This window comes from Candoia aspera, chromosome 4 (assembly GCF_035149785.1).
Source record: "Candoia aspera isolate rCanAsp1 chromosome 4, rCanAsp1.hap2, whole genome shotgun sequence".
NCBI classification, from domain to species: Eukaryota; Metazoa; Chordata; class Lepidosauria; order Squamata; family Boidae; genus Candoia; species Candoia aspera.
The window spans coordinates 46959104-46986265 of record NC_086156.1 but is presented as its reverse complement, the minus strand read 5'-3'; the positions used below and the strand labels follow the sequence as shown (position 1 = coordinate 46986265).

The following is a 27162-nucleotide window of genomic DNA, read 5'->3' as shown; positions in this document are numbered from 1 at the left end:
GTTCATTAGCTACTCAGTGTAAGAATGCCTATGTCACCTAGAATTGCTGCCTTGTTTGGGGTCACTATTTATAATTATCCTTTCCCTCACTCTCTTTTCATTATTCCTAACTTTACCACCTCCTCTCTCAATAATAGTGTGAATGTGTGTATATGAGTATGCGTGTGCACACACATACATAACACACCGCTCCATGCATTTACACAATATTATATTGATTAGCATTTAAGGAATCACAAGATGATTTTTGTTATAACTGGTGTAAAAAAATAAAATAGCTAATCCTCTGGAAACCAATATTGTTATGTCAGTCTTCCAGTACTAAAACATTCACATTTCTTGATATTCCTAAGAACAGCAAGAAATCATGTAATTGATTACCTAATATTCCACTAATCATAGAATTCCATTGAGTCAAGATATAAATCATGACAGATTTACTGTCGTTACAAGTTCAACATCTTGACTTAATGCCTTATGAACTATGAAACAGTAAGGCCGTTTATAAGCATCTAAACACAATGACTACTTCACAAGCATAACACTAATGCAATATAAATTTGAGCATTGCTAAGTTACAAAGGATTAGTCACACTGATCATTATATGCCAAATGCACACGCACACATATTAGCAGTAAGCTAAGGTGTCCAACAACTTAATTTAAATAGGCTTGACTAAGGAATAAACTATATTAATATCTGAACTATGGTAACATATGAAACCAATGGAAATAATCAACTATGAATATCTTCTAGATGTGTTCTATTGAAATTAAGGGTAACTGTCCAGGATACAACTATTAAAAAGCTCTTGCCAATATCAGATCACCTTACAGGAAGGGCTGTTGCTTGCAGCCTTGAAGAAAACTGTAGCATTTAAGAGGTCTTTTCTGGATCCAGAGATGTTCGGTAACTATTGCCTGGTCTCCAACCTTCCTTTTTTTTTTAGCAAAGGGTGCTGACACGGTGGTAAGGGGCAAAGTACAGAGTGCCCTCGGTGAAACAGATTATCTAGACTCCTGTCAATCAGTGTTCTGGCCTGGAGATGCATGGAGACAGCTTTCTTTGTACTCCCTCTGTCAGGAGCTAAATGGGTGTAGTCTGCCCATTCTGGTCCTTTCTGACCGCTCAGCAGCTTTTGATACCATTAACCATGTTATCTCTCTGGACCAGCTTTGAGGGCTGGGGATTGGGGGCATTGGTTTGCAGTTGTTCTGCTTCTTTCTCAGAGGTTTGCTCCAGTCACCAATGGTAAGAAAGGAGAGATCAGCTCAGTGGCTGCTCCATCGTGGGATGCCAGAGGGGTCAGTCCTCTTTTCTCTACTGTTTAATATGTAACATGAAGCTACTGGTGAGGTCACGCACTGGTCTGGGGTAATACTCAGCTTTACATCTCTTTTCCAGGCTGTACTGGTGAGGATATTGAGATCTTGTCCCAATGCCTGGAAGCTATGAGGAGCTGGATGGGAGAAAACAGGCTAAAATGAAATCCTAGTGAGAAAGAGTTACTGTTTGTCCATCGGGGTGCTTGGGCAGTTGCAGTGATATCACTCAATGGGGGAGCATTAGCCCTGAAAGAGCAGATTCATGACTTTATTTCTCTTGGTCTCACAGCTCCTGCTTGAACAGCAGATGGAAATTGTGGTCAGGAGGGCCTTTGTCCAGCTTTGGCTGGTGCATCAGTTATGATCCTACCTGGGGCAGGGGGACCTTGCTATAGTGACTCAGTTAGACTACTGTAATAGACTCCACATGAAGCTGCCCTTAAAGATCACTTGGAAGCCCCAGTTAGCGCAAAATGCTCCAGCCTGTGTCTATCTAGTACCTACCAGTGGGAGCACATTACACCTGGGCTATGGATCCTGCGTTAGTTCCCTATAGATTACTGGATGCAATTTAAAGTGTTATACTGTTAACCTATGAAGCCCTTTAAGGCTTAGCACCAAGTTACTTTTACGGCTGCATTCACCCATTTGAACCGGCCTGACCTATTCAATCTTGCCAGAAAAAGCAACTAGTGGTCTCCACTCCAGGAAGTACCAGGGGATGGAGGGGAGCACAGAGGTGCTCCCTTATTAGAACAGCACCAATGCCCTTGGAATGGCCTCCTACTGAAAGTAGTTTGGCTGCACACTGGAAGCAGTTGAAGATAGAGCTTTTCCAGCAGGCATTCGGCACTTGATATCTCTTTTTATGGATTGTTTTTCAGATTTTCAGGTTTGTGTTTTTATGTATAGGACTGCTGATGTTACACTGCTTGTATTTCTGTAACACCGCCAAGAGTTCAGTGGGATTGTGGCTAAAGGACAACTCAATCTTTTCACTGAAAAAAGATTGAATTAAAACCATCTATATGTCTTTCTTCATGAATATGAGAAATTTGAGGAGGGTGAAAAAGTATTATTATTATTATTGTTATTATTATTATTCGTTGTTGTTGTTTAGCATTTCAAACAGTCTTCATTAAAAAAAAATACTATTTCCCTCAGACTGACTTAAATGTGGCCGCCTCAAGTTTGGGTTTACGCAGTGAAACTAAGTAAATCCTGTGTAGCTTTCAATATTTAATTCAAACTAAAATACAGATTTATTGCGGAAAAGACTTCCAGATTTTTAAGACATTTCCCATTATATCAGATTGGAAGAAGAAGCAATCTATTCACTATTTTGAATATTGGCCCTTGACCTGAAGATAACCGAAAAATAACACGAATTCACATCAATCTTGCTTGTCAACAAAGTTGTTGTAAGATGAAACAGACTGGACATAACTTAAGGTTGCTTCTTAAAGTCACATTTGCCTTTTGTAGATTATGAATGATGGTTGATACATTAAAATTAGCAGGCCAGAAGCATTCCAATAATTCATAGTGGTTTTGTGAGAAAATCGAATGCCTTTAAAAGGCCACATAATTCAAATAATTATGAAAAAAAAGCACCAACCTCAATAATTCAGGAGGCATAAACAACCAGCCACAGACTTTTGTTCATGCTAATTTTAACAGAAAAAACTGAAGAGGAATGGCAATACAAAAGTAAGGAATAATAGTGAATGGATGCTTGCTTAGACATTTGTTTACCACAGTATGCTCACTGTTTGGTCCCGAAGGGGCTCTGGATTATAGAGCTGGCTTCCTATCAAAAGGACAGCAGCTCCTTTTGGAATTCTCTACACCACAAAGGCTTAATACTTGCTGAACGTGCAATTTGATATTTGCCAGGAGTCATTTCCAGCTGAGACAAATTTTGCCTAGCTCTGATGAGACAAACTCCTTTGTGGAATTTCTGGCAAAACCTCTAATTACATAAAAATAAGGTCTTTACTTTTAAATTCAGTTAGGATGACTTAAGGAGAACAAAATATGATCGTACAATTGGTAATAATGAATCTAAACCCTGCCTCCAGGAAAATTCAATTTCTCTAGATGGATTCAATCTGTAAAAAAAAAGGGAACACTACTATGATACATTTTAATTGCAAGAGTGATATTTGCCCAAATTTGGAATATTTGGGCATTGGAGAACACTAAGCTGCCAGAAGGCTGTAAGGGGTCAAGCAATGACAGATTCTATGCACTAACAGGCAGAAACTGGAATTTCTAGAGGAGAAAAGAATGGATGTCACAAAAATCTCATCCTTGCTATTTAGACTTCTGTAATTTTTTAAAATAAATTTATCTGGAATATTCTTCATGACAATACCTTCTTTTAATATCATAAATCAGACGTGGGAAAAATGGATCTTTTAATATCATAAATCAGATGTGGGATCACCAAGTTAAATGTGCAGTACTTACCCAACTATGAAAAATAACGCTGTGATTTACAGAAGTATACAAGAAAGGCACATCACACACCCAATGTAAGTTGCCTGGATTCTACAAAAATAAATCAATTCTACCTAGAATAACAGGCAATATAAACTTCTATTTCTTGCTGCCTGGTCTTCTGTGGTCTAGACTTAATTGTATATACTTCAGGAAGAAACGAAATCCCAATTCTCATAATCTATAGTTCAACAAAGAAGACAAAAACTGACCCTTCCTCCAATCCTGGCAAAACTAATATTGAATGCTGTGAACATTTTCCAAGTCACTGGATTCTGTTCACATTTCATATTCAATCATGATTGGTTTAACCACAGTTTATGGGAAACCTAATTTGGCTGGGATCACACAGCAGCCAAAACAAACCAACCATATAATGGGTTAGTGTGACGTATAAACCCTGCCAGTAGTTAGAATTCTCCCTCTTCCATTAATGAGAAGGAAGGGGGAAGCTATTTAGAACAGCAGGGAACAGCAACCCCAAGCTAAAAATAAATCAGTGGGTAGGACTCTGTGGACACATCTTTATTGAATAACAGAGCTTCTGTTAATATTACCATATTATATGAGGTAAGCGCATCCAAGTGCTTTGCTGATTTGCAAAAACTGCTATAGAATATTCTTACTCCTTTTTACTATGAGCAGATAGATGCCCGAATTATACTTCTTTCTTTTAAAACATGATGCGCAAATGTGTGGATGCCTTTTTCTTACAGCAGGGATGACAAAAAAATATGGGAATTCTATTCCTCAACTATCTAGAAGGGGAGCACTAGTTTGTCAAGCCTTTCCTTGCAAGCTATATTCAGAGCTAATTAGTAGGTAGCAGTATGACTCTGGAAAGCAAATTATGTTTTATCTTTTAACAACAGCAACCACGGGGAAGTGAAATTGATAGGGCTCATTGAAATCAGTGCCATCCCCGCTAAACTGTATCTTAAGCCTAAACACAAACTCTGAATTGATTAAAGCAGTTTGGCAGTATACTACTACTGTAAATAAGGAATATTATTCATATACTGCTGTTAATAAGGAATATTTATATACACTGTTTCTTAGTTAGATGAAAAAAATAAAAATAAAAAATGGACCTCCTTTTTTAGCAGCGAGATTTTTAAAAAGCCCTTTTCTACAGTATTCAATGTATGCGTTTTAAGATTTAAAGTGAAAGGGTTTTGTTGTTGTTGTTTATCTCTCCTTTTTAAAAATAAAAATAAACTTGTCTTTATTTCTGGAGAGACTGGTTTATCTCCCAAGAAGAGAAGGAAGGCTGAAACTTCTAGTCACCACTCTTTATGCTAAGGGGCCAGGAAGCAGTATTATTGAAATCATCTTCCTTTTTTTTCACTTGTAATTGCTAGGAAAGCAACATAGGCTGCAACAAGCCTAGCTTTCCCACACCTTAGGGCTAGGGGATGATGCCAAGGGCAATGCTCCCTGAAAGACAGGTGCTCCTCTGGAGGCAGCATCAGAGTGTGAAGATCCAGAATGCTTCTGGGAGAGGAGGTATAAAATCCCAGCCTTCCACTCCAAGCCTCAGCTATTCCACTATAATTTGTAATTATACCTTACTCAAGAAAATATGCATTAAAATATCTAAGATGAATTCAGAAGTTACAATAGCTGTTCCTCAGCCTTGCCCGGACTGTGCTTTTCCCCAGAAGTATTATACCGCAACTCCCATCATCCAGTTAGCATGGCCACTTGTGATAATGGCACCATCTTGAAAAAGGCTTTTGTTGCTTTTCATTCTTCCAAAAGCTGTGAAGATGAACATTTCTAAGGATTACATTAATTTCTTTTTTAAAGTGCATCCCTCCTTCCAAACATTCCTAAGTACCCTCCTCTCAGTTTCCAATGGTAAATTAGAAATAGATACTGTACAAGCTTTGAAGATAACCTCAAAAGACTTAATCTGTTAAATGGGAACAATCCTATTCAGCTCTGATAGTAGTTTTGATCTAAAACTGAATAAGCTTCTCACTTTAGTTTCCAATGTAAAAGATGCCAAGGCCTAGCACAGCAACACCATGTCGAAGGTGCCACAGCCTTCCCTGTCTGTCCTCATTTAGAGATAGCATGGAAGTTGGTTCAAGTTTGTAATTCCAAAGCTCCCATGCAAAAATTGCAACAAGGTCCAATCTACTTTTATTACCAAATATAGGAAAAATGTTTATTATATACCATAAGTCCTTTTTAAAAAAAATAAAAAATAAAAATAACTTCTATCTTTCTTGGGAAGGGAGGATGGGGCAGATGTCATTGCTAAATCCTCAGTTTTCCATGAGCAATTCTCACTTCTCTTACAAGTGAAACAAAACAAAAGGATCCATAACTAACAAAGAAAGTCCGACTATGATGCAGCTTTAACTATTTTTGTTAAACTCTAGTGTCCTTATTTCTGCTTGACCTGCAGTGACCTTTTACAAGTTTTTTTCCTGAAGTAATTTGGAAGGTTTCAGTTCAATTCTGTCACAGTGAGTGGGAGGTTAGCATCCCGCTCAGTCCTTAGGCTTATTTTCCTATTAAATATGGGAATCAAATTAACTATGTGACAGGAGTTGCTATGGGTTGGTGACATATTTGGCTTGCGTCTTGTTGTGATTAATTTCTGATGAACAGAGACTATTAGAGACTTGGCTGGGGAAGGCTAGGCTATCACTTTTTTGTCCTCATAATGTGGCTTGTACTACTATAATTACAACTGCCTGGAATATGCAAAACTTTGTAACTGAACAATGTAAAGAACCTCTGTACATGGGGGTCTCTGTTAAGCAAGTAAACCAAGTTATTTTAACTTGCATATAATTATTTCTATTTCCTAATGCATAATCTAAAATTCTCAAATTGTGTGTGATTTATAAAACAGTACTAGTATCCCCTTCAGCAAAGGATTGTTACCTTGTCGTGGTGCTGGAGCTTGAGCACCTCAATGATGCCATGAGCTAAACCGTGAAGGGCCACCCAAGACAGGAAGGTCATGACAGAGAGGTCAGACTAAATGCGATCCCTGGGGAAGGTAATGGCAACCCTCCCCAGTATTCTTGCCGTGAAAACTAAATGGATCAGTACAACCAGAGATATGTCGGTATACCATCGGAAGATGAGACCCCCAGGTCGGAAGATGGTCAAAATGCTACTGAGGAGGAACAGAGGATGAGTTCAACTAGCCCCAGACGTGATGACGCAGCTAGCTCAAAGCCGAAAGGATGGCCAGCAGCTGACGGTGCTGGTGGTGAATGGCGAATCCGATGTTCTAAGGATCAACACACCATTGGAACCTGGAATGTAAGATCTATGAGCCAGGGCAAATTGGATGTAGTTATTGGTGAGATGTCAAGATTAAAGATAGACATTTTGGGTGTCGGTGAACTGAAATGGACTGGAATGGGCCACTTCACATCAAATGACCACCAGATCTACTACTGTGGACAAGAGGACCACAGAAGAAATGGAGTAGCCTTCATAATTAATAGTAAAGTGGCTAAAGCAGTGCTTGGATACAATCCAAAAAACGATAGAATGATCTCAATTTGAATTCAGGGCAAAACTGGCAAAACTGAAATACTTTGGCCACATAATGAGAAGACAGGACACCCTGGAGAAGACGTTGATGCTAGGGAGAGTGGAAGGCAAAAGGAAGAGGAGCCGACCAAGGGCAAGATGGATGGACGATATTCTAGAGGTGACGGACTCATCCCTGGGGGAGCTGGGGGTGTTGACGACCGACAGGAAGCTCTGGTCCATGAAGTCACGAAGAGTCGGAAGTGACTGAACAAATAAACAACAAAACTAGTATGCCACAATGAATTTAAGAAGTTGCTTCTCACAGAGAAGATTGGTTGCTGCCTTGCTAAATGATTTACTGTTCTGACCTTCCATACTTCTAGTCAGGCCATCCTAGAGGGCAGGTAATTTATTCCATGTCAATATGATTGAATTATTCAGTTCCCAAAGCAGAAATCATGTTGAATTACCTGCATTCCAGCAGAATTATCTTCAACAGACTTATCAATCACATCACTTCATAAAACTCACTATTTGGAGATTGCCTCCTTCTTATCAGAAAACCTGACAATATCACAGGGATTGGGCACTTCTGGGATCATCCAAAGTTTAGTTCTATACATTATGAAAATAAAACTTTGGGACTAGATTCAGACTAAGTTAGCCACAACTTTGATTCGTTTTAGTGGAATGAAGTCCCAGTGATTTCAATAGCTACTAAGGTCAGCTTCATCAGCTTCCAACCTGTATTCAAGAAAGTTAGATGACTTCACTAACAGAAATTTAGGATTTCTGTTAGGATTCACCTCAGGATTTCCTGCAGTAGATAACACACACAAAGTAAATGATTTGCTTAAACTTCATAAAAATAACAAATTCTCTTGAACTTATTTCACATACAGTATATCTTACTGTAAACCGTATATACTGTAAACAGTATATTTTATTGTAAACTGCCCAGAGTCCCTTTTGGGAGATGGGCAGTGATAAATTTGATTAATAAATAAATAAATAAATAATATCTCTCATTCATTTCAACAGAATGATGTGCAGAAAGCAACACTTCAGTCATTTTTTAAAAAATGGTCCAATGAAAGTAATTTGCAAAGCTTATCTTAAAATAACTATGAAAAATATATAAAAATGCTACTGCAGTTACAACAGAATACTTACTCAGTGCCACTTTCAACCATCTGTGTTAGGAGTGAAATCCCATCTAGGTTGATAAATTCTTGGGCAAATGTTACATCGCGTGAGTAACTGGCTAAATCTTTCAGTGCTTCCAATTTGGCATCCATACTAGAAGACTGAATCCTCTCATGGAGCTGAAGAGCATTTTGGGTCTTACCAAAGACAGAACATTTAATAAAATAAGACATCAGAGAAACAGAGAGAGACAAAAAGAAAATGGAATTTAATTTAAAGTGTTATCAATTGATGAATGTATCTGAGGAAAAAGATCAGAGATTATTAAAAGGCTGACAAATTAAAATAACATTAAATATTTACATAATCACATTTGGTTAAATATATCTATATTTTTGCAGATGCACCCACATAATTCAAGCGCACGTCTATGTAGCTATACATTATAGCTGTGAAATGCATCATATTCCATTCAGAAAACATGCAGCACCAACACAGCACCTGTTTCCACCATTACATGTCTGTTTCAATGACATACTTATGTTCCCATGTATTCTGAAGCCCCTCTTCCAAATCAAATCTGTAGCATTGTATTGCCATACTACATAGGCTGAATATGTTGACTTACAATACGATCTCCTGTCTCTGAAGCAGCTGGCATTACACAGAGGTGCATTGCAGAATAAATCTATTCTGTCCAGGTATTTTGGCAGTTGCTTCCTTCCAGCCAAACTTAGCTACTAGACAGCTTATATTTAGTGAAATTATTTCTGCCTTCTCTGCTTCATATTTGTCTCATTACTCATACATACTCAGTTTCTGCCTTAAGGGGAAAAAATCAAGATGGTGAACCATTTTTTTAAAAATTAATGATTTTTTAAAAAATATTCAAATATTTATATAAGAAAATAACAAGTTTGTGGGAACAACAAAAAAAAAGAGATAATTAAACAACAATGCATCCAAACACTGTACAATGATCAAGGTATTACATTCATGATCAGGTACTATCACTTCAGCAACAAAGTTATGTTACAGCATTAAAATATATAATTTATCAATTGCAGAACTGAATACTGAGAGTTTTTAAAAACAAGTAATTTACCATGGGATACATTTGTTCTTGCACTGTTCCACTTCAGGCTATGGATGACGGAGTATACAAATGAACTTGTCCCCACTGAGTACATGGGGGCTTCAGATCAGAGAAAGTGGCAGTAATTGAATCCCTGTCCTTGCTCAGTTCTCTTTGAGCAGGGAGGTATCATAAAAGCTTCAAGAAATTATTTTGCTTCCTATCACTTGAATTGGGGCTTTCTAAGAACAGTTTTACCACTAGATGAGGCATTTATGTTCTGACAGGCTGCCTAGACTACCATATATTTTGCTGAATATTTTTTTCATCATTTCACAAGATACATTCCATTCTCTCACAGGCCATATAAGCCATTCAAGTAGTTTATATATTTTCAAGTTTTCTAAATCTAGGATTTTAGTTTGCTGTTGGAAACCACCATTTGTGAAATGTAATGATTGAATCACCAAGACATACAGAAATCAGTGATATCCGAGGCACGAAGGGTGATCTTAAGTTGACAGATATATACAGAAGAGGTGGATAAACTTTATATGCAAAGTACTTTCATTAAGTATCAACCTCAATAGTGCACTTCAGTGTTCTGTATGAATCTTCTTGACAACTCCATCCATCTTTTAAGGCCATTTTGGGTCTATATCCAGGAGTGTATAACCTAAAATTCCTAACTGTGGGAAACTTTGAGTTGAAAATGTTACAATATTATAATTACTCTTTGTTAATAAATACCTTTAAAATCTCTGAAAAATTACAAAAGGAATATACTTTACCAAAATAAACCAAATAGTAATATATACATATTGTCTGACCCTCATTCCATGACAGCCTCTGGTACTCTGATAAAATAGGCTTTGAGCACTTTGGAGAAAGCTTTAATAGAGGCTAAAACAATTCAGAGTTATCAACAATTTACAAAAATAAACTTGCATAATGTGTAAGAAATCTAAAAAAGAGAATGCGAATATCTTATTTGGCAAAATCAATGGGCTCAAATTCCAAGAAATGTTAAGTACATTCCATATAATTAAAAATTAAAAATCTGAGTTGTTCAGAAAAAAAATTCAGGTTAATTAGATTCCATAAGAGATGTTCACCTAAGTTTGGCTGTCATCTTTTTTATACTGCAGATATAATAAATTTGAAAGAACTTTAATGGATATGCTTTGGATATTTCCACTGGTAGTTCTATATTGGTCAGATATAATTGCAGTAGTGAACCAGGTTCTTTGAAGGGAATTAGAAAGATGTTAATGTGTGGTTCAAATATATTCCAAAATAATTGGAATTTCTCTCTTTATAAAGAGTCTTGGATATATCATGCCTGGACTATTGCAACAAATCAGATTATGTGTTCCTAGAAGGATGTGTATAGACTCTAAAGGCTAGTTGAACAAAATCTGTCAACTTTCAGGCTTTGAATGGCTTTGTACTGACAGAGAGGCAAGATCAGACATTATGGTATAGCTTTAATTTGTTGATAAAAAACTGAATGGTAACAAAATGTCCTGGGCATCTGGGACGGATATTAGATGTGCCCATCTCAGAACATAGTATGATGTCTATGATGGCCAGAATGTATGTTTGGTTTTGTTTGTTATTGTTGATTAATGTTTTGAATATTATGATAGCCACCCAGTGTTGCTTCAGCAAGTGGAGTGCCTTATAAATTGAATAAATGAATATGTATAAATATAGTATTTTAACATTGTAAAACAGTAGTAAAACTTTGATTCAGATTATTTTAAAAATATATTTTTAGTATTATTTCTTCTAGTTTATTTTTAGCTTTGATTGTTCAGTTTATTATAGTATGTAGTTTATTCCTTAACAGTTCAAAATGAAATTTACAAGTTTTGTTCTTAATTGTTTTTATCTGCATTGTTTAAAAAACTCAAAAATAGTTGGAAAAGAGAAGCCAGCTGTAATTAAGCCACAGCTGATAAGCCACTGGTTTCCCACATCTTCTCTATCCCATCAGGTGGGTATCTTTTTCAACAGCAGTCAAGCAATCACAAGGCAGCCCCAGCAAAGCCCTTCTGTTCCCTTTATTGTGCACTTTTAAGTGGGCAGTCAAAAATAGTCCATTTTCAGCCAGTTTTTACAAATTAGCACTCTGTGTTGTTTAAAGCTAGTACTTCCATTCCATTCATGTTCAAGTTTACTATGGATTTTATTGATATCCACTTTTTATTACTGTGTATAATTGTAATAATTTGTTGCCAGCTCTCTTTAGTATGTTATAGAAAAGCATGGAACAAAGGTTGAAAATAAAATAAAATAAGTACTTCATTGTGAAAACCGATAGATTCCAAGTCTTTGTCCCTGAAAGTAGTGTAATAAGTCTCTAAAAGAGCTAGTAAAGGCAGGACAAATTGACTGTGATTATAGATTAAGCGAATATTTTCTTTTACAAAAAATATAGATGGTTGGGGTAAAACTGGCTGCTGTCTCAACTGAAAGATGGAAGCCCTGCTTTACTCAGTGTGCATGCCTCATTGATCCCAGCTCCTGTTGCTACAGTGTCTCTTCTCTGGAACACAGCCTTTCCCATCCCCTTATGTGATTAAAAACTACGCCTACAGGACATGTGCTTTCAACAGTTTTTAAGGAGTTCTCAGAAATTAGTGATCCTGGGAAGGCAGAGCAGAAAAGAGAAAAGCTCTTCAGAATATACTGTGGTTTGGTTAGCAAGATTAAACAAGAAAAAAATCAGCATATAAACATTCATCTTATTAAAAGTAATTTGATCTGGTAAATACATAAAAGAAGATAGTATTATTTGTGGGGGAGGGGGAAATGAAAGTAAAAGTTTGCTTTGACAATGAGAGCAAAATAGAGACAGTGTTTCTACTGTCAAAAGACACCATGCCAGATTCAGCCCGACCTGATGCCCTTTTGTTAAAAGACAGAGGCGGTTTCACAAGATGACTATCTTAAACTCTTAGCACAAGCTAATTTTCAGAGCCAAAGTTTCAAGGAACTTTGCACAGAAACATTTTGGAAACAGATCATTAAGACAATAAAACTTGGGATCAGTTCATGCATCTTCTGTATGGGAAGATCCAATATTCAGCTCCTGAATAAAAGGACAACTGTTAAAAAGCCAGACTAAGATGAGCTGATAGCAACTGCAATGGAAAACAATGGGCTAGACTGGGCCCCAGTCTGACTCAGCCTTCAACAGGTGCGTATATTTGTAGACTAAAGCTATTACTAAACAGCTGTTAATAAAAAAATAATTGCAACTACTACTAAAGATTATGGATTCAATCTGAACAATTGTTTATGTAGCATATCCCTGCATGGAAGATTTTATGGAGCCCAGATCGCTTATTGCAAATGCTCGTATACAAAATTCTCAAATCATCTTACAGTATGTAAGCAATCATTGCTGCCTCAGAGGTGCCATTTTGCTCTGTCTGTGCATTACAACTCCATAGCTCTCATAATGCTGGTTTTATTAGCATGCCTGGAGCAGGAAGGGGAATAAGTTACTCCTGGGGATGGCTAGCCCCCCTAGAACAGCCCTTTAGACTCAAGGATTCCTACAGAATTTCTCAGTCCAACTGGATTTTATCACATTTTATATTTTTACTGTCTATTTATTTCTGCATTTATTGGTTTTATAACTGTATTGAATTTTAACTTTGTTTTTATTGTAAACTGCCCAGAGTCCCTCCTTTGGGGGGAGATGGCCGGTGATAAAATTTAATAAATAAATAAATGATCCCAGAACATTTACCACAATAGTTTCTTCACTTTACCTACTTTACCGGCAGAAGGCAGAATAGTTAAATGCATGCCTCATCCTTGCATTAAATAGAACTGCTGCAAGCTTGGTCAAGTATCCACTCTTGTCAGGAGGTTATATCACCAATTACAAAACAGAAACAAACGAAAAATCATTGTGTGGAGCTAGCACCCCACAGACAGCTCAGCAGTGATGGTATTACACAAATCCAAGTATCATTTAACTTTTTTATTCTTCCACCCTCATTGCTCAATGGAGCTGGTATGTTTGTGTGTGTACCTTCCACTCATCGTTAACCACTGGTGACTGCCTGGACTAGTCCCTGCGGTTTTCTTGGCAAGATTTCATTAGTGGTTTGCCACTGCCTGCTTCCTAGGGCTGAGAGAGAATGACTGGCCCAAGGTCAGTCAGCCTGCTTTCTGCTCAAGGCAGAACTAGAATTCACAGTCTCCCAGTTTCTAGCCCGGTGCCTTAACCTCTGCACCAAACTGGCTCTCTCAGTGGAGCTTAGAGTGTCATATATTAACTTCTTGGATAAAACTCAGGCGTTTTCTTCACATGCCATCTCCACCAACACTGTCACAGGAACAAACAAAACTGTGTATGTTATTTTGGGGAGAAGGGGAGAGAAACATCTAACCCATCCTTTTAAAGAATAAAGAGGACACTGTTTCAAACTCTATTGGAGTATGTTTCAAATACTATCTTGTGATGTAATGTAATGAAATGCAATACTACAGTATATCTTCTATTATGTTTTATTGATAAATCAGTTACACCCTTGCTATTTCTATGAGTTGCAGTCAGATGACTAATCCCCCACAACCAAAAAGACAACTAGCAATGTGGCGTCTAATTCACCAAATCATACTGTCAACGAACCAGTGGAATCTGATTCATGCTATCATTTCACCCAAACCCCTCCACTGCAATGCACTGAAGAGCATGTGTTTTATTCCATACTCTGAAGCATATCAACTATATTACAATTAAAAATTTACTCGATTCTTAGCTTTTCCTTGCAGATCTACTTCTCCTTGCAAATCAACTTTTACTGTAGGTTTTATTTCCAAAAATCCTGTTTTCAGAAAACCCCAATAAAATCCCAAAGAGGTCTATTAAAAAAAAAAAAGAGCACATCATTTAACATGCTAACCATTCCGATATGGTTCACAAAACTCACAAACGGTTCCTTTCTGTACCAGCTTTTTAGTGGTCACTATAAGTAAGAATTTGAAAAATCCTGGTTTAATTAGGAAGAAGCAATATATTTATCTCTCATGTGCTGCTTGATCACTTGCATTTGGCATTCCAGTGGGAGGTTAAAGAAACGCTTATAGTTCCAGTTATGATTTACTATCATGTAAAAACAAAGAACTCTGAATTGTTTTTGTCTGAAAGAACTTGGTTTCTAACTTCAGGTTGTTAAAAAACTTCCTGGTTGTTGTGCATCATGGTCAGAGCTATCATTATTGGCTTAGTTGTTCCTGTGGCAGAGAAAGGCATTCCAAACTAAGTTCACAATGGAGAATTCCGGTGAGGAAAATGGCGAACTGATCAGCTCCTTCTGAAACAGAGCTGACGGTGCAGCTTTCTCTGGGCGTGGGCGGGATCCCTGCATCCTGAAGAATTCTCCAGACCCAAGGAGAATCCTGGAAATCACCCCCGGTCCTCTGGACAGCTGTTCCTTGTGTATGGGGTCGCGAAATGGAGTTTCAGCAATTGTTCTGTGAGTGGAACAGCTGGGAGGCAGGACTGTCATCTTGTTCAAGACTGCATCGAAGCTGAAAATGGACTTTAGATTTGACCACCCCATTTCTAAGGCATTTTATTTTTATGCTTGTTATTTAAGAGAGGCTTTTTACATGACTCTCTTGGAGATTTTCATTATTTGGGGGGATTTAAACTTTAAGTGAGCAACTAGGAAATCTGTGCTTTGTGCAACTTGGAAATTTGTGCTTTGCAAAAAAACTGAAGCGGAAATTGCTGATTACTATTTTTTCCCTTTTTAGAAGCAAGTTAAGTTTTATGGATTATTAAAGATTTCCTTTTTTTTTTTGGTGAATCTGTTTGTGGAGATGAAATCTCTTTTTTGTTTTTGTGTTTCTGTGGGAAAGTTTTTTGTTATTATTTCCTGCTGTGCTCACTGGTTTAGCTGTGTAAATAACAGTAACTGGAGAACTTTCTCTCCCTTTCTCCAAAATAACTTTTGCTTTCTGAACTGAATTTATTTTTATGTGTGATATTCTGGGACACTAGGGGGTACCATAGATTATTGTAGAGAGACATGGAAGAATTTAAATTGATCTCTGAGGAGGTTATTCTTAAAGTTATTCAATAGATGAAGAACAGAAACAACGCAGAAGATTTGGAGAACAAAGTGGATCAACAGTTGGGAAAAACTGACAGTGTTGCTAAATATTCAAAGGCTAAGGTGGATTTTTTAAAGAATAAGATGGAAATTAGAGATTTGGAGTTACAAAGAGAATTGGATGAGATTCTTCTGTTGAAGGTGGAAGAAAAGAGAGATTTGGAGCTAGAAAGAGAAATGGCTAAGACTGTATTGTTGGAGTTTGAAGAAAAGGAACTTGGTTTAAAACTGTGGAAGGTCCCAGAAGAGAACTTGGGGTACTTAGGATGGGAAGAAGAAAAGATGGAGAAAGTTCTCTGTATAAAGTTTAAAAAGGTAAAGGTTTCCCTTGACATTAAGTCCAGTTGTGGTGTTTATCTCCGTTTCAAAGCCAAAGAGCCAGCGTTTATCCGTAGACACTTCCATGGTCATGTGGCCAGCATGACTAAACGGAATGCCGTTACCTGCCCACCGAAGCGGTACCTATTAATCTACTCACATTTGCATGTTTTCGAACTGCTAGTTTGGCAGGAGCTGGGACTAGCAACAGGAGCTCACCCTGTCACGCGGATTTGAACCACCGACCTTCTGCTCGGCAAGCTCAGCAGCTCAGTGGTTTAACCCGCAGCACCACTGCATTCCCTGTATAAAGTTATGTAATAATGAGTATGAGAGTTTTAAATGTTCTGGTTTATTTTGAAGTGGAATAAATCCTAAATATGTTTGTTTGAGTGGTTTTTTGATAGTTAAGATGAATGCTTTCCCTCAGATGTTACTCTCCCTTTAGGTCATATGGATACTAATAATAGTAGTATATTTTATGTATTAGTTATAAGATCTGTTTGTTATTTTTTGTCATTTATAGTTAATATATAAGTACTGGGATTAGATATCTATTTTATTGTTGAGAATTTTTAACTGAATAAGTTAAAAGAGATGTTTTAGGTTTCCTTTTTCCCTTTCCTTTTGAGGTGGGATAAATTCTTATTACTGTGGTTTGTATGGATGTTGGTGATTAAGATGAATACCCAGGATGTTCTTTTTATTTCAGATAATACTAATATTGATAACTGAAATAATACCCAGGTTAAGTAGGTTTTAAGATATATGAAGTGAGGTATTTCTTGTTTTTTAAGAATGTTAAGAACTACTGGGAAAGATGTATATCGTAATTTTAAAGGTTTTTAAATTGAATGTATCTTAGAATTTATCCCTTGTAATATTTTGTTTTAAATAATAGTTCGAGTTGTATTATAAGAGTAAGATTTTTGATGTATAGTGATAGAAGGTACTATTAGGGGAACAATAAAATAAATTTAATGGATTTGGCATAGAAGGCAAAAGTGATTATAGGGATGAGAGATAATATTTAATTTAAATTTGTTTCTAGTAGAGAACTGCTTTTGGGCTTTTTGTACTGAAAAAATGAAGTTACAGCTTGGAATTTTGATTACTGAGCTGAAATGGATTATAGAAATAAAGTTTATTGTAGTTAAAACTGGAATAAGAGATTAATGTATTTTCTATGTATATCTTTGCTGTAGAGAGTCAGAAGTCATTCCTTTTGTATTCTTCTCTATTACTTTCTGCATCTTTTTTAGTTTGTCTCTTTTTTCTTTAGTTTTCTTCTAATCTTTTCTATTTTTTCATGTTTATCTATACTGAAAATATAATTAAATTTTGTTTTTTAAAAAAGCCAAGTAACAGTGCATGCCAGCACGCTGCTCATACATGAGTAAGACAACATTCTTAGAATATTGTCCAATGGTATGACTTAATAGAGTATCAGTTTACTATAATATGGTGGTGCTACTGATGCAATGCTCCTATATAGCACCAACTAATCTCCAAATGATTTGCCGGGTAGCCGGCTCAGGTCGACTCAGCCTTTCATCCTTCCAAGGTTGGTAAAATAAGTACCCAGCTTGCTGGGGAAGGTAACAACTGGGGAAGGCAATGGCAAACCACCCCACTATAGTCGGCCAAGAAAATGTAGCGAAAGCGGCGTCCCCCCAAAGGGTCAGACATGACTCGGTACTTGCACAGGGGACCTTTCACCTTTCACAATCTCCAAATGTAGTAGTAGTAATAATGAGAGCAAAATGTTCAGTCCACGTGACACGAGAGTGGTTTTTAATTTGCTGGATTTTATTTATGCTATTTAAATTATTGGGAGGGGGCTTGTTTTTTTTAAAATGCCAGAAAGATTACATTAAATCACACAATGATGTTTTCATCCTGACATATGATAAAATTGGCCCCTGATAGAGGGAAAGATATTTTAAAAGAGAATGGCTTCTAGTAACTGCATGCACATTTTGTGTATCCTGAGTAAACTCTAAAAGTTCACCAAGGATTGTTCTGTTTGCACTGAACCATTGAAAGTACATTGTAATGTACAGCTGTTAGCTATCTCTTGTGACTCTCCGCACGCTCCAGCGAATACCACACTTATTCCAATCTTTTACAACTTAGCAGAAAGTGGCTATATTGGTTAATATATAACCAAATCTGAAGGAGAATTGGTGGCTTTATTTGCAACGTGCAAAAAATAAAATCCAAGCATGTACTTTTTTTGTAGACATTAACCTCTCAATGCTGGTGTATGTGTACCTATGCATGTTTTAAGATCTATTATCTAGTTTAACTCAGTGGTAGCCTCTTTTTTTAAGTTGAAGCCAACTTTGCAAAAGAGTCTCCGAAATGAGGAAATAGCATGGTAAGAATGGCAGACCAACATGGAGTTCTCCACAAACAGTGTGCAATTTCAGGGTTAGTATAGAGGTACATAGTGTTCCAAACATGAAATGAGTTTGACCCTAAGAGGCTGATGAAACCAGAGGAAAAAGTGGGAGGCAGAAAAATGATTCATATAGCTAAAACAGAAACAGCTAAAGAAATTGGGAAATTCAGCCATTTGTTGTAACCTAGGAAACCAAGTGTGCCTGCAGAGGTTTCTGAAAAGGGGAAGTATCTTAATATAATAAATGATCATACCAATTTTCCAAGAGAGCAACGAACAGGTTGCATGTGTAATGATGCACGCTCAAAATTATCCAGCTCAGCCAAACATTTAAATAAAGGTTGATGATGCCTCAGCATAATATGGGGAGGGCCGCTTGATTTTGTTATGTCAATCAACCCCAATTCCTATTTGTTATGACATTTCTCTGAGCTGCAAACCCATATCCAGTTACCTAGGAGAAAGATTTACTGAACTCTGAAGGATATGCTTCTGAGTAGGCATGCATAGGACTGTACTGTGGATGTTATTTTGTTAAGATATTTTATTGGAAGAGAAAGTATGATGGTTATACTACAACTCCCTTGCCAAAACAAGAGGAAAAACATCATGCCCCAGCATCGCTCCCACAAGGATTGATCAAACACCAAAAACATCCTCATTTTTTAAAAAATATGTTATTTAGAATAATGAAATACAAAAGGGGAAAAAGTCTACATTGGATAGTAACAGTTGAACACAAAATGAAACAAACTGCTAAACATAAATAAAAATATTATGGCAACATCTTCCAGTAACACATTCTCCCCTTCCTTACTTTAATTTCCCAACCACTGACCACAACCTAGATATTTATACTTTACACTAAAGAGTAAGGATTACTGCTAGTATCTATTTAAATCCTCTCATCTATTATTTTTCATTGGTCTCATAACTTTTGTCCTAAAAAAACAAATTACAAACATTTAAATTTGCCTTGCTATGTAACGTGTAGTATATACTGTATAGGAGCCAATCTTGCTTAAATTTAGTTAAACTTCCATTAGGCATATATACTGTAAATTTTGCCACTGATATTCTCCAATTTTGGTCTCCCAGTCTGATACTATAAGCAAACTTCCTTTTTCCAATGTAGTGCCAAAATTGTCCTTCCAGCTGTTAGCATATAAATTGTGTTATATATTTTTTTATTTATGTTTTCTTGGATTATATCTACAGAAATATTTGTGGTTTCAGTCAAATTTTATTTTTAGGATTTTCTGAATATTTTGATGTGTTTTTGGGTTGTTGTTTTTTTACATAACCACCACATATGATTAAATATTCCTTTTTTGTTATGTATTTCCAAAATTTATTGTTAATATGATTTTTCTATCTTGGTAATTATTGATAAAGTTATATACCATTTATAAAACATTTTATACCAATTTTCTTTCAATTACAACTTGGATTAAATTTTATAGATTTTTTCCTTAGCTCTTCCTGCTATTGTACTATGATTATTTCTTTGAAATTTTGCATCCACTTTATCAATTTTTTTTGTTCCATTTCTGTTATAAAAAAGAAAAGAAAATCTCCCTGCTTGACTATGTAAGAATATTCAGCAAAAACTGTTAAGGAATCATTTTTAAACATCTGATTAAAACAGGATCACAATCTACAGTTTCTAGCAAAGGTTTAGGCTCCCCTGAATTGTATGTTTCATGGATCCATTCAGAATCTGACACCACCTCTACATGGTACAAATTAAACACAAAATCTGTCTGCATTATTTGAATACAGACTTGCTATTTATGTGTAGTTGGATATTGATTCCAAGAAAACAGTGAGGGATTAAAAATTAGATGAAGAAGTTGGGGAAAATTTAAGATGATAACTACTCGATAGAAAGAAGGGCAGAAGGCACAATTGTATGTTTTCTTCTTTTTTACAAAAAGTCTTATTTCTCTGTTTCTAATTTTCTATTTGTGTTCTTTGTTTGTATATTTTATTGCATTGAAAATTTCTAATAAAAATATTTTTAAAAATAGTAAGAAAAAACAAAATAAGAAAACAGTGAATACGGCAGAGAAGTCTAAACAGTTAATTCAGAGCTACATTTTTATTTCTTTATTATTGTAAACTTGTTAATAAGGCCAAAAAGGTGACTGACTTGTTAGGCATGAAATTAGCCAGATTAAAACAATTCCATTGGTAAACAATTGTTGTAATCCTTCTAAACAGCCAGGTTGTGACTGTTGTACTATTTATGTTCAACAACTATGGGCTCCTCTAAGCACTGGAAAATGAAGATAGTTCACTCTACAAAGCAGAGGAAGGCTATAAAAAAATCTCAAAATGCTTCCAACTAGTAAATTCAACTGTGAGATATATTGTTCTGAAATAGAAGTTGCAGAGAACCAATGAAGTCAAGACAAGACAAGGTCTGGAAGACCAAGGAAAATCTCTGATAGAACCAACCGATAATAGGTCAGATCTGTATCACCTGTCCCCAGAATAGTTGTCTCAAAATACCTGTAGAGCATTGCTTACATAACAGTGATCTGCATGGGAGAGTTGTCAGAAGGAAGCCTTTTCTCCAGCCTCATCACAAAGGTCATGGAAAAAGGGGAGGAGGCGGGAGGAGAAACCTTGATAAACTTTGATCTAACAGAAATTGAACTGTTCACATATTTGGAGAAAAAAAGAACTTGCCAACCATTAAGCGCAAGGATGGACATTTATGCTTGGAAGTTATGTGGTAACTGGTGATGCCAGAAATACTGTACAGATAGAAGGAAGAAAGGATTCAGCTAAACATCCTAGAAGTTAATCTCCCAAAGACAGTGAAGAAATCAAAGCTGAAAAGAGACTATTTCAGCAAGACAGTGATCTAAAACTTACCTAAAAATCAATCAAAATGTACTTATAGGAAAGAAAAAAAATTGAAACAGCCTTTATAGTCCCTAGACTTCAATACTATTGCAGATCTTTGGGGAAATCTCCAACATGCAATGCATACAAAGAGACCTGAGCATATTTCTGAGTTAGAATCATTCTGCAAGGAAGACTGGGGGAAAAAATTCCAAGCCCAAGAACAGAAAGACTCTTGGCTGGTTACAGGAAACAATTGGAAGTTGTTGTTTCTTCCAAAGGAAGGGGTTACAGAATATTTACTTAAGTGGCATCCAAACTTCTGTGGCTGCCACATTCACATACAACTTGATTCTTAACTTTTCCATTCAACTATTTAAATTAATGTCATCCATTCTCACAAATTAATAGTATAGTATAGCATACAGACTATGCTATAATAGGCATAATAGCAGTATGAGAGATAGGGAAATTAGATATATGCAAATGTATCAGCAACTTACTGGTGATGTTGTTAGTCGAAGTATTGCTCCATTTTTAATTTCATTGCGATTCTAGAAAAGAAAATTCCAAAGTTAAATACTGATATAATTTGGTCCCTTTTATGTACACATACTATATGTATGTATGTATGTAAAGAATAAAAAGCATGAGAGGTTAAATCCAAAGAAAGTATGTCTCCATCTTCAGCTTTTTCTGGAAGGCAGACAATCTTGCAACAAATGCTCCATCACAGAAAAACAGAAAACAGCACTTCTGAGCTTCAGCTCCCCTAACCCCCTGAGAATGAGGAACAACCAGCTTCTTCCCACGAGATCTGAGTGCTCAGGCTGACTCTAGTGGGCAGATGTGGTCCTGCAGAAAATCAGGTGCCGAGCCATAAAGGGCTTTATAAGTGAATAGGAGCACCTTAAATTGCACTTGGAAGTTAATAGGAAGCTATGCAGGGCCAGCAAAACAAGTATAATATATGCCGAATGGTCAGCTCCTGTGAGCACCCAAGCACTGAAGCTTCCAGGTGGTCTTTAAAGGCAGCTCCACAGTGTGTTGCAGTAGTCTAAACATGGTGAAGAGGGCTTGAGCCCCTGTAGTCAAGTCCTCCTGCTTTAAGTAGGGTCACAAGTGGCACACCAGCCAAAGCTGAATGAAGGGCCCCCTGGCCACAGCTTCTACCTGCTGATCCAGCAGGAGCTGGAAGTCCAGGAAGACTCCAAGTCAAAACAGAATGAAAATGGACTGTTCAGACTAGAACAGACAGCATTTTCTATCTAGCCTTCCCAGTATGTTTGATCCACATTTCAACTATCTTTGACCATAAAAATGACAACCATTACAAAGCTAACATTAAATGCTTGCTGTGATATGATAGACAGTGACCTAAGTGAGCAGGTGAGCCTATGATAAAATCATGCCTCTTGAAAAAAGGGAAGAGTATACTTTGGGGATCTGCACTTTGTGAAATTGTATTCTGCTCCCATCCATCCAAGAAAAGTTAGGTTGGCTGGGTGATTGTGGAGGACTGAGTTGCAGTTTTTTCCCTGACAATCAACTGATACGTTTTCTATAGAAAGGCTGCATCTGACACATGACAGTGAAGCAGCTTCCTTTTCTGTCAGTGCTAGGAAGATACAGGTTAGCATGAAGATATGTCTACTATTTTATCCTGAAATTACACTTGTGTTTGAAACCAGCACCATTAATTCATTCCAATATTTCATTATGTATCCATAAGGTTATAAATGAATGGTGATATACTCTCTCCTTTGAAAGATATGACATGGGAAAAGGTGTCTTTATAGAATCATAGAATTGGAGGGTTGGAAGGGACATTGGAGGTCTTCTAGTTCAACCCCCAGGTCTTCTAGTCTTTCTGTTTCCTGAAAAGCAAAATGAAACGATCTGGCTTCAGTCCTTTCAAATATAAATTCATGTGTTTTGCAGCAACTTCTAGTTTCCAAACACAAGTTTAAATTCCACATCCAACGTCAAAGCTATCTGTAAATTGCCTTATGAAACTTGACTCTATGCTGACGTCATATAGTTCAGGAGTTTGTAGGCTGCTGAAACCCATCATTAAGCATCTGTAACACTGCAATGTTTTCCTTGGGTGTACTGTTTTCCATAACTGCAATATGCAATCTTAAAACCACTGGGAGCAGCCACTAAGATCTGACACCAGAATTTTGCCTCTTAAGCAAAACACATGGACACTAGATGTGAAAGTATGTGGACATCAAATAGATTGTTTCTTTAAGCAGCCAAGTACACTATCTCACATTTAGAAAATAAGAAAAAAAAATAAGCAAAGTCTTAATTCATTAAAATACAGATCCTGACATATGTGACAATTTCCTCCCATTATTCAGTCAAATTTGGTCACTCTGGGACACTTCTTGTTTTACTGACTAGCATCGTATTGTCATAATGTTTGGCCTAAATTATGTAATTCATTCCTAGAAAAATCAAGAGTAGTCTGAGATATTTTCTCCTTGCTGTTGAGAAATAATCAAACAACATGTCTTATCCTGGCATTCCCTTGGGAAATTTTACTCATACCCCGACACATGCTCCTAATCAGGGAATACATATAAGCCAAAGCAAACAGCTAATCTATTGCTCAACTGATTAGCGCATTACAATATTGGAGAGAAGAGAAAGAGGCCAAGGATTATCTTGTTAAGTACTGAATATTTTTAAAACACATAATACTGGAAGCCAGACAGATAGGAGGTATGTACACAAACCACATGATTTATTAACTTATTATTTTTAAACCCTTTTCAAACTGATTTGGAAGCCTCCTGACTTATCTTGAAGCCCACATTTGAATTTCAGTTTGAAAATCAAATTTCCCATTTTGCATATCAATATTTTGCAGAAATCAACAAACAATAAAATAAAATGTTCAGAAATAGTATCACTTAGGAAGAGATGAAACATTTCACATTGAAGGGTCTCAGTATATGAAAGGCAAGTTTAAATTTTGATTTTTTTCTTTAAGAAAACTGCCAAGATATATATTGTGTCAGGCAAACGGCATTGACTCTTCTGACATAATTATGTCTGCCACATTCCATATGAATAGCTACAGAGGATGTTGTTCAGGAACAGTCTTCCTGGTTCAGGGATTTCCAAAAGAGAAGAGAAGAAACTTGTCCCCATGTATTGATTAACGAACAGTCATAAAGATAATACAGCAGAAAGAAAGTACTCACTAAGAACTCTGTAAAAAAGGACAAGGCTAGTAACAGTAATGTATGTGCAAATCTTCAAATTCTGGAAGAAAAATAGTGATTCACTTTCCCTTGCCCCATTTTTGGGGGGCAGGGAGGTTGGTTTGGTTTTCTGGTAAACATCATTTTTAAATTAAATCATTAAAAATCCCTGCAAAATTGCAGATGAATACATGGAGGAACTAAGGAGTTATAATGACTGAAAAACAATTTAATTAAGACTTTGTGTTTGTTTTCCCCTCAATTGATATGGAAGTCACAAAAAGGACAACAGAACAGATATATACATATAACATATATACGCATGAAATTATATGTACAGCAGAAGATTTTATATGTACAGCAGAAGAATGTAAATATCCAGCATTTTGCAATCAAACATCAGTACAAAACTTATGTCCTTACGCCCTCAGAAGCAGGAATAGGAGAAGATAGATCAAGATCTGCCCATAGTTCCCTAGGTAACCAGAAATCACAAGAATTCTGACGATCAATTATTTAATGATGGTAACAAATTACTCCTCCCTTTCCCTACTTGATTCCCTAAATGAAAAAGTGGGGAATAACTAAGAATAGACATTTTTCTGGAAAATCTGGCAGCTCAATCTCAGTTCTAGTAATGAAAAAATATGGGATGGATTTAGAATTTTTTAACTGAAAAAGAGCGTATTTTGCACCAACTGGTGAATCTCAGTTCTAGTAAAGACAGAACATAATTTAAAAGAAAATCAAGAAATATGCTGCAAGCCTGAAATTTGCCCAACTTGATTCTAAAGACCTGCAAAGATACAACTCAGGCGTAAATGATGGCATAGGTCTTGTTCAATTACAATCAGGATGGCCACAACAAAGACTGTAAGTGTCTTGTGTTGATAGAGACATGCATTTCCTATGCATGTCCTTGGAATTAATCCAAAACCATTAGCTTTCTAAATGGGAAATATCTACTTTCCAATTAAAAATCCAATTTTGTTTTCCATTCCTAAACAATTACTTAAGAGTCTGCCAGGAAACAGTTTATACGTTAACAATTAAACCCAAGGCAATTCTCCTTCAAGCAGAATTAAAAAGCATTCAGCATGCTAACTAATTTCAATAGAAGCATTTTGCACAAATCAAATCTCCCTACTTAATCCCAATAAAATCAAGGAAACTGAATTAAGAAAGACCATGTACACTTCTGCTCCTAATCACTGTATTAAAAGAACCAAATCAAAAAGTTTAATTTTCATTTTAAAACATTTTTATGCTGACATGATCCTGTCTTAATATAATGAACCCCTTTTACAGATTCTAGTTTCATACTTTCCAAACATTTCTATACATACTAAGGTTGTAACTATCACTGCTTGAGGAAACACTGAACTATAGTGTTTTTATCATTATGTCACATATAGACAACAGGAGCCTTTTTTGCTTCAATTTTTAATGTGGAAAAGGCTTTTAATTCAATTTTAATCAATCATATTTTAACACAGTAGCTAACCCTGGATGTTTTCTAATTTCAGCTTTATCATGAGCAAGCAATGTCCTAATGTACATTGCTCAATTATTTCCACATGACTGTTCATGCCTTAAACCAACAAGACCAGCTTATGATTCAGGTTTAATGAAAATAAAGCCAGAGCATCCAGTTTACCCATGACACTAAACAAAGTCAAGATGAAGGCATCTTAATTTCTTTAGCTACTGTCATGGCTAGGAAGAGCCAAGTTGATTCATCTGAGCAGTATGCACCATATTTAGGTTTAAGCCACCTTTCTTTAGAATTTACAAGTATAGCATATAGCCAGTCATTAACATATCACCCAGCACTATGAATGACTGGACACATCAATGTAGTTGGTCTACATTGTTCATCACTGTGTATTTAAAGTTCAACCATATTACTTCAGCAGGATTGGAGTATCTGTGTTCCTCTAGATCAGTGTTTCTTAAAATGTTTTGCTCTCAGGACCCCTTCCCACTTTTATGGAGGATCCCAAAAGAGCTTTTTTTTGGTATGGGTTATATTTCTTGATATTTACCATATTATAAATTAAAGTTGACACATTTGTAGAATATTTTTATTGAATCATGTAAAAATAACCATGTTAAACCTATTAGATATTAACAAATATTTTTCATGGAAAAAACCCTGTATTTATAATAAATAAAAAATAACAAGAAGAGTGACAGTTTAAAATTTTTGCAAATATCTTTAATATCCTGCAAATAATTTTGATTTTGCAGACCCCCAAGAATGTCTTGGGGGACCCCCAGGGGTCCTCAGACCACACTTTAAGAAACAGTGCTCTAGATATAATTCCAACAGTCCTGGCAATCATGGATACTGCCAAGAGATTTTGGGAGCTGCAATTCTGCAATATTTGAAGGACTACAGGATTTCTTTTCATCCCTAGCAGATCAGAGAAACTGGGATACTGCACAAACCAAAGACTCAGGCATGTAACATTACTATAACCACCACTTCTCAGTCATCATAGTGAATGGGTTACTATAGGATAACAGCTGATGGGACCAACTTTAAAAGGGAAATAGCTCATGATTAGTCATAAACCAATTATGAAGCTAGTTGGCTCCTCCCCTCTGCCTCACATGCCTCTCCAACAATTGTTGATGGCTTGTTCAAACAGTCTTCTAGGGTTGTGCTTT

The 27162-nt window shown here is 36.4% G+C and overlaps 1 protein-coding gene across 2 annotated transcripts in view; it reads right to left on the bottom strand.

The window, feature by feature from the left end:
* The window catches only part of ELMO1 (engulfment and cell motility 1), a 300993-nt gene that overhangs the window by 201244 nt on the left and 72587 nt on the right, over window positions 1-27162 (bottom strand). For both annotated transcript variants that reach the window (XM_063304033.1, XM_063304034.1), the window contains exons 5-6: window positions 21778-21828; window positions 8509-8678 (exon numbers count right to left, since the gene is read on the bottom strand). In XM_063304033.1, the coding sequence (XP_063160103.1) occupies window positions 8509-8678; window positions 21778-21828 (221 nt within the window). The remainder of the gene's footprint in view (window positions 1-8508; window positions 8679-21777; window positions 21829-27162) is intronic.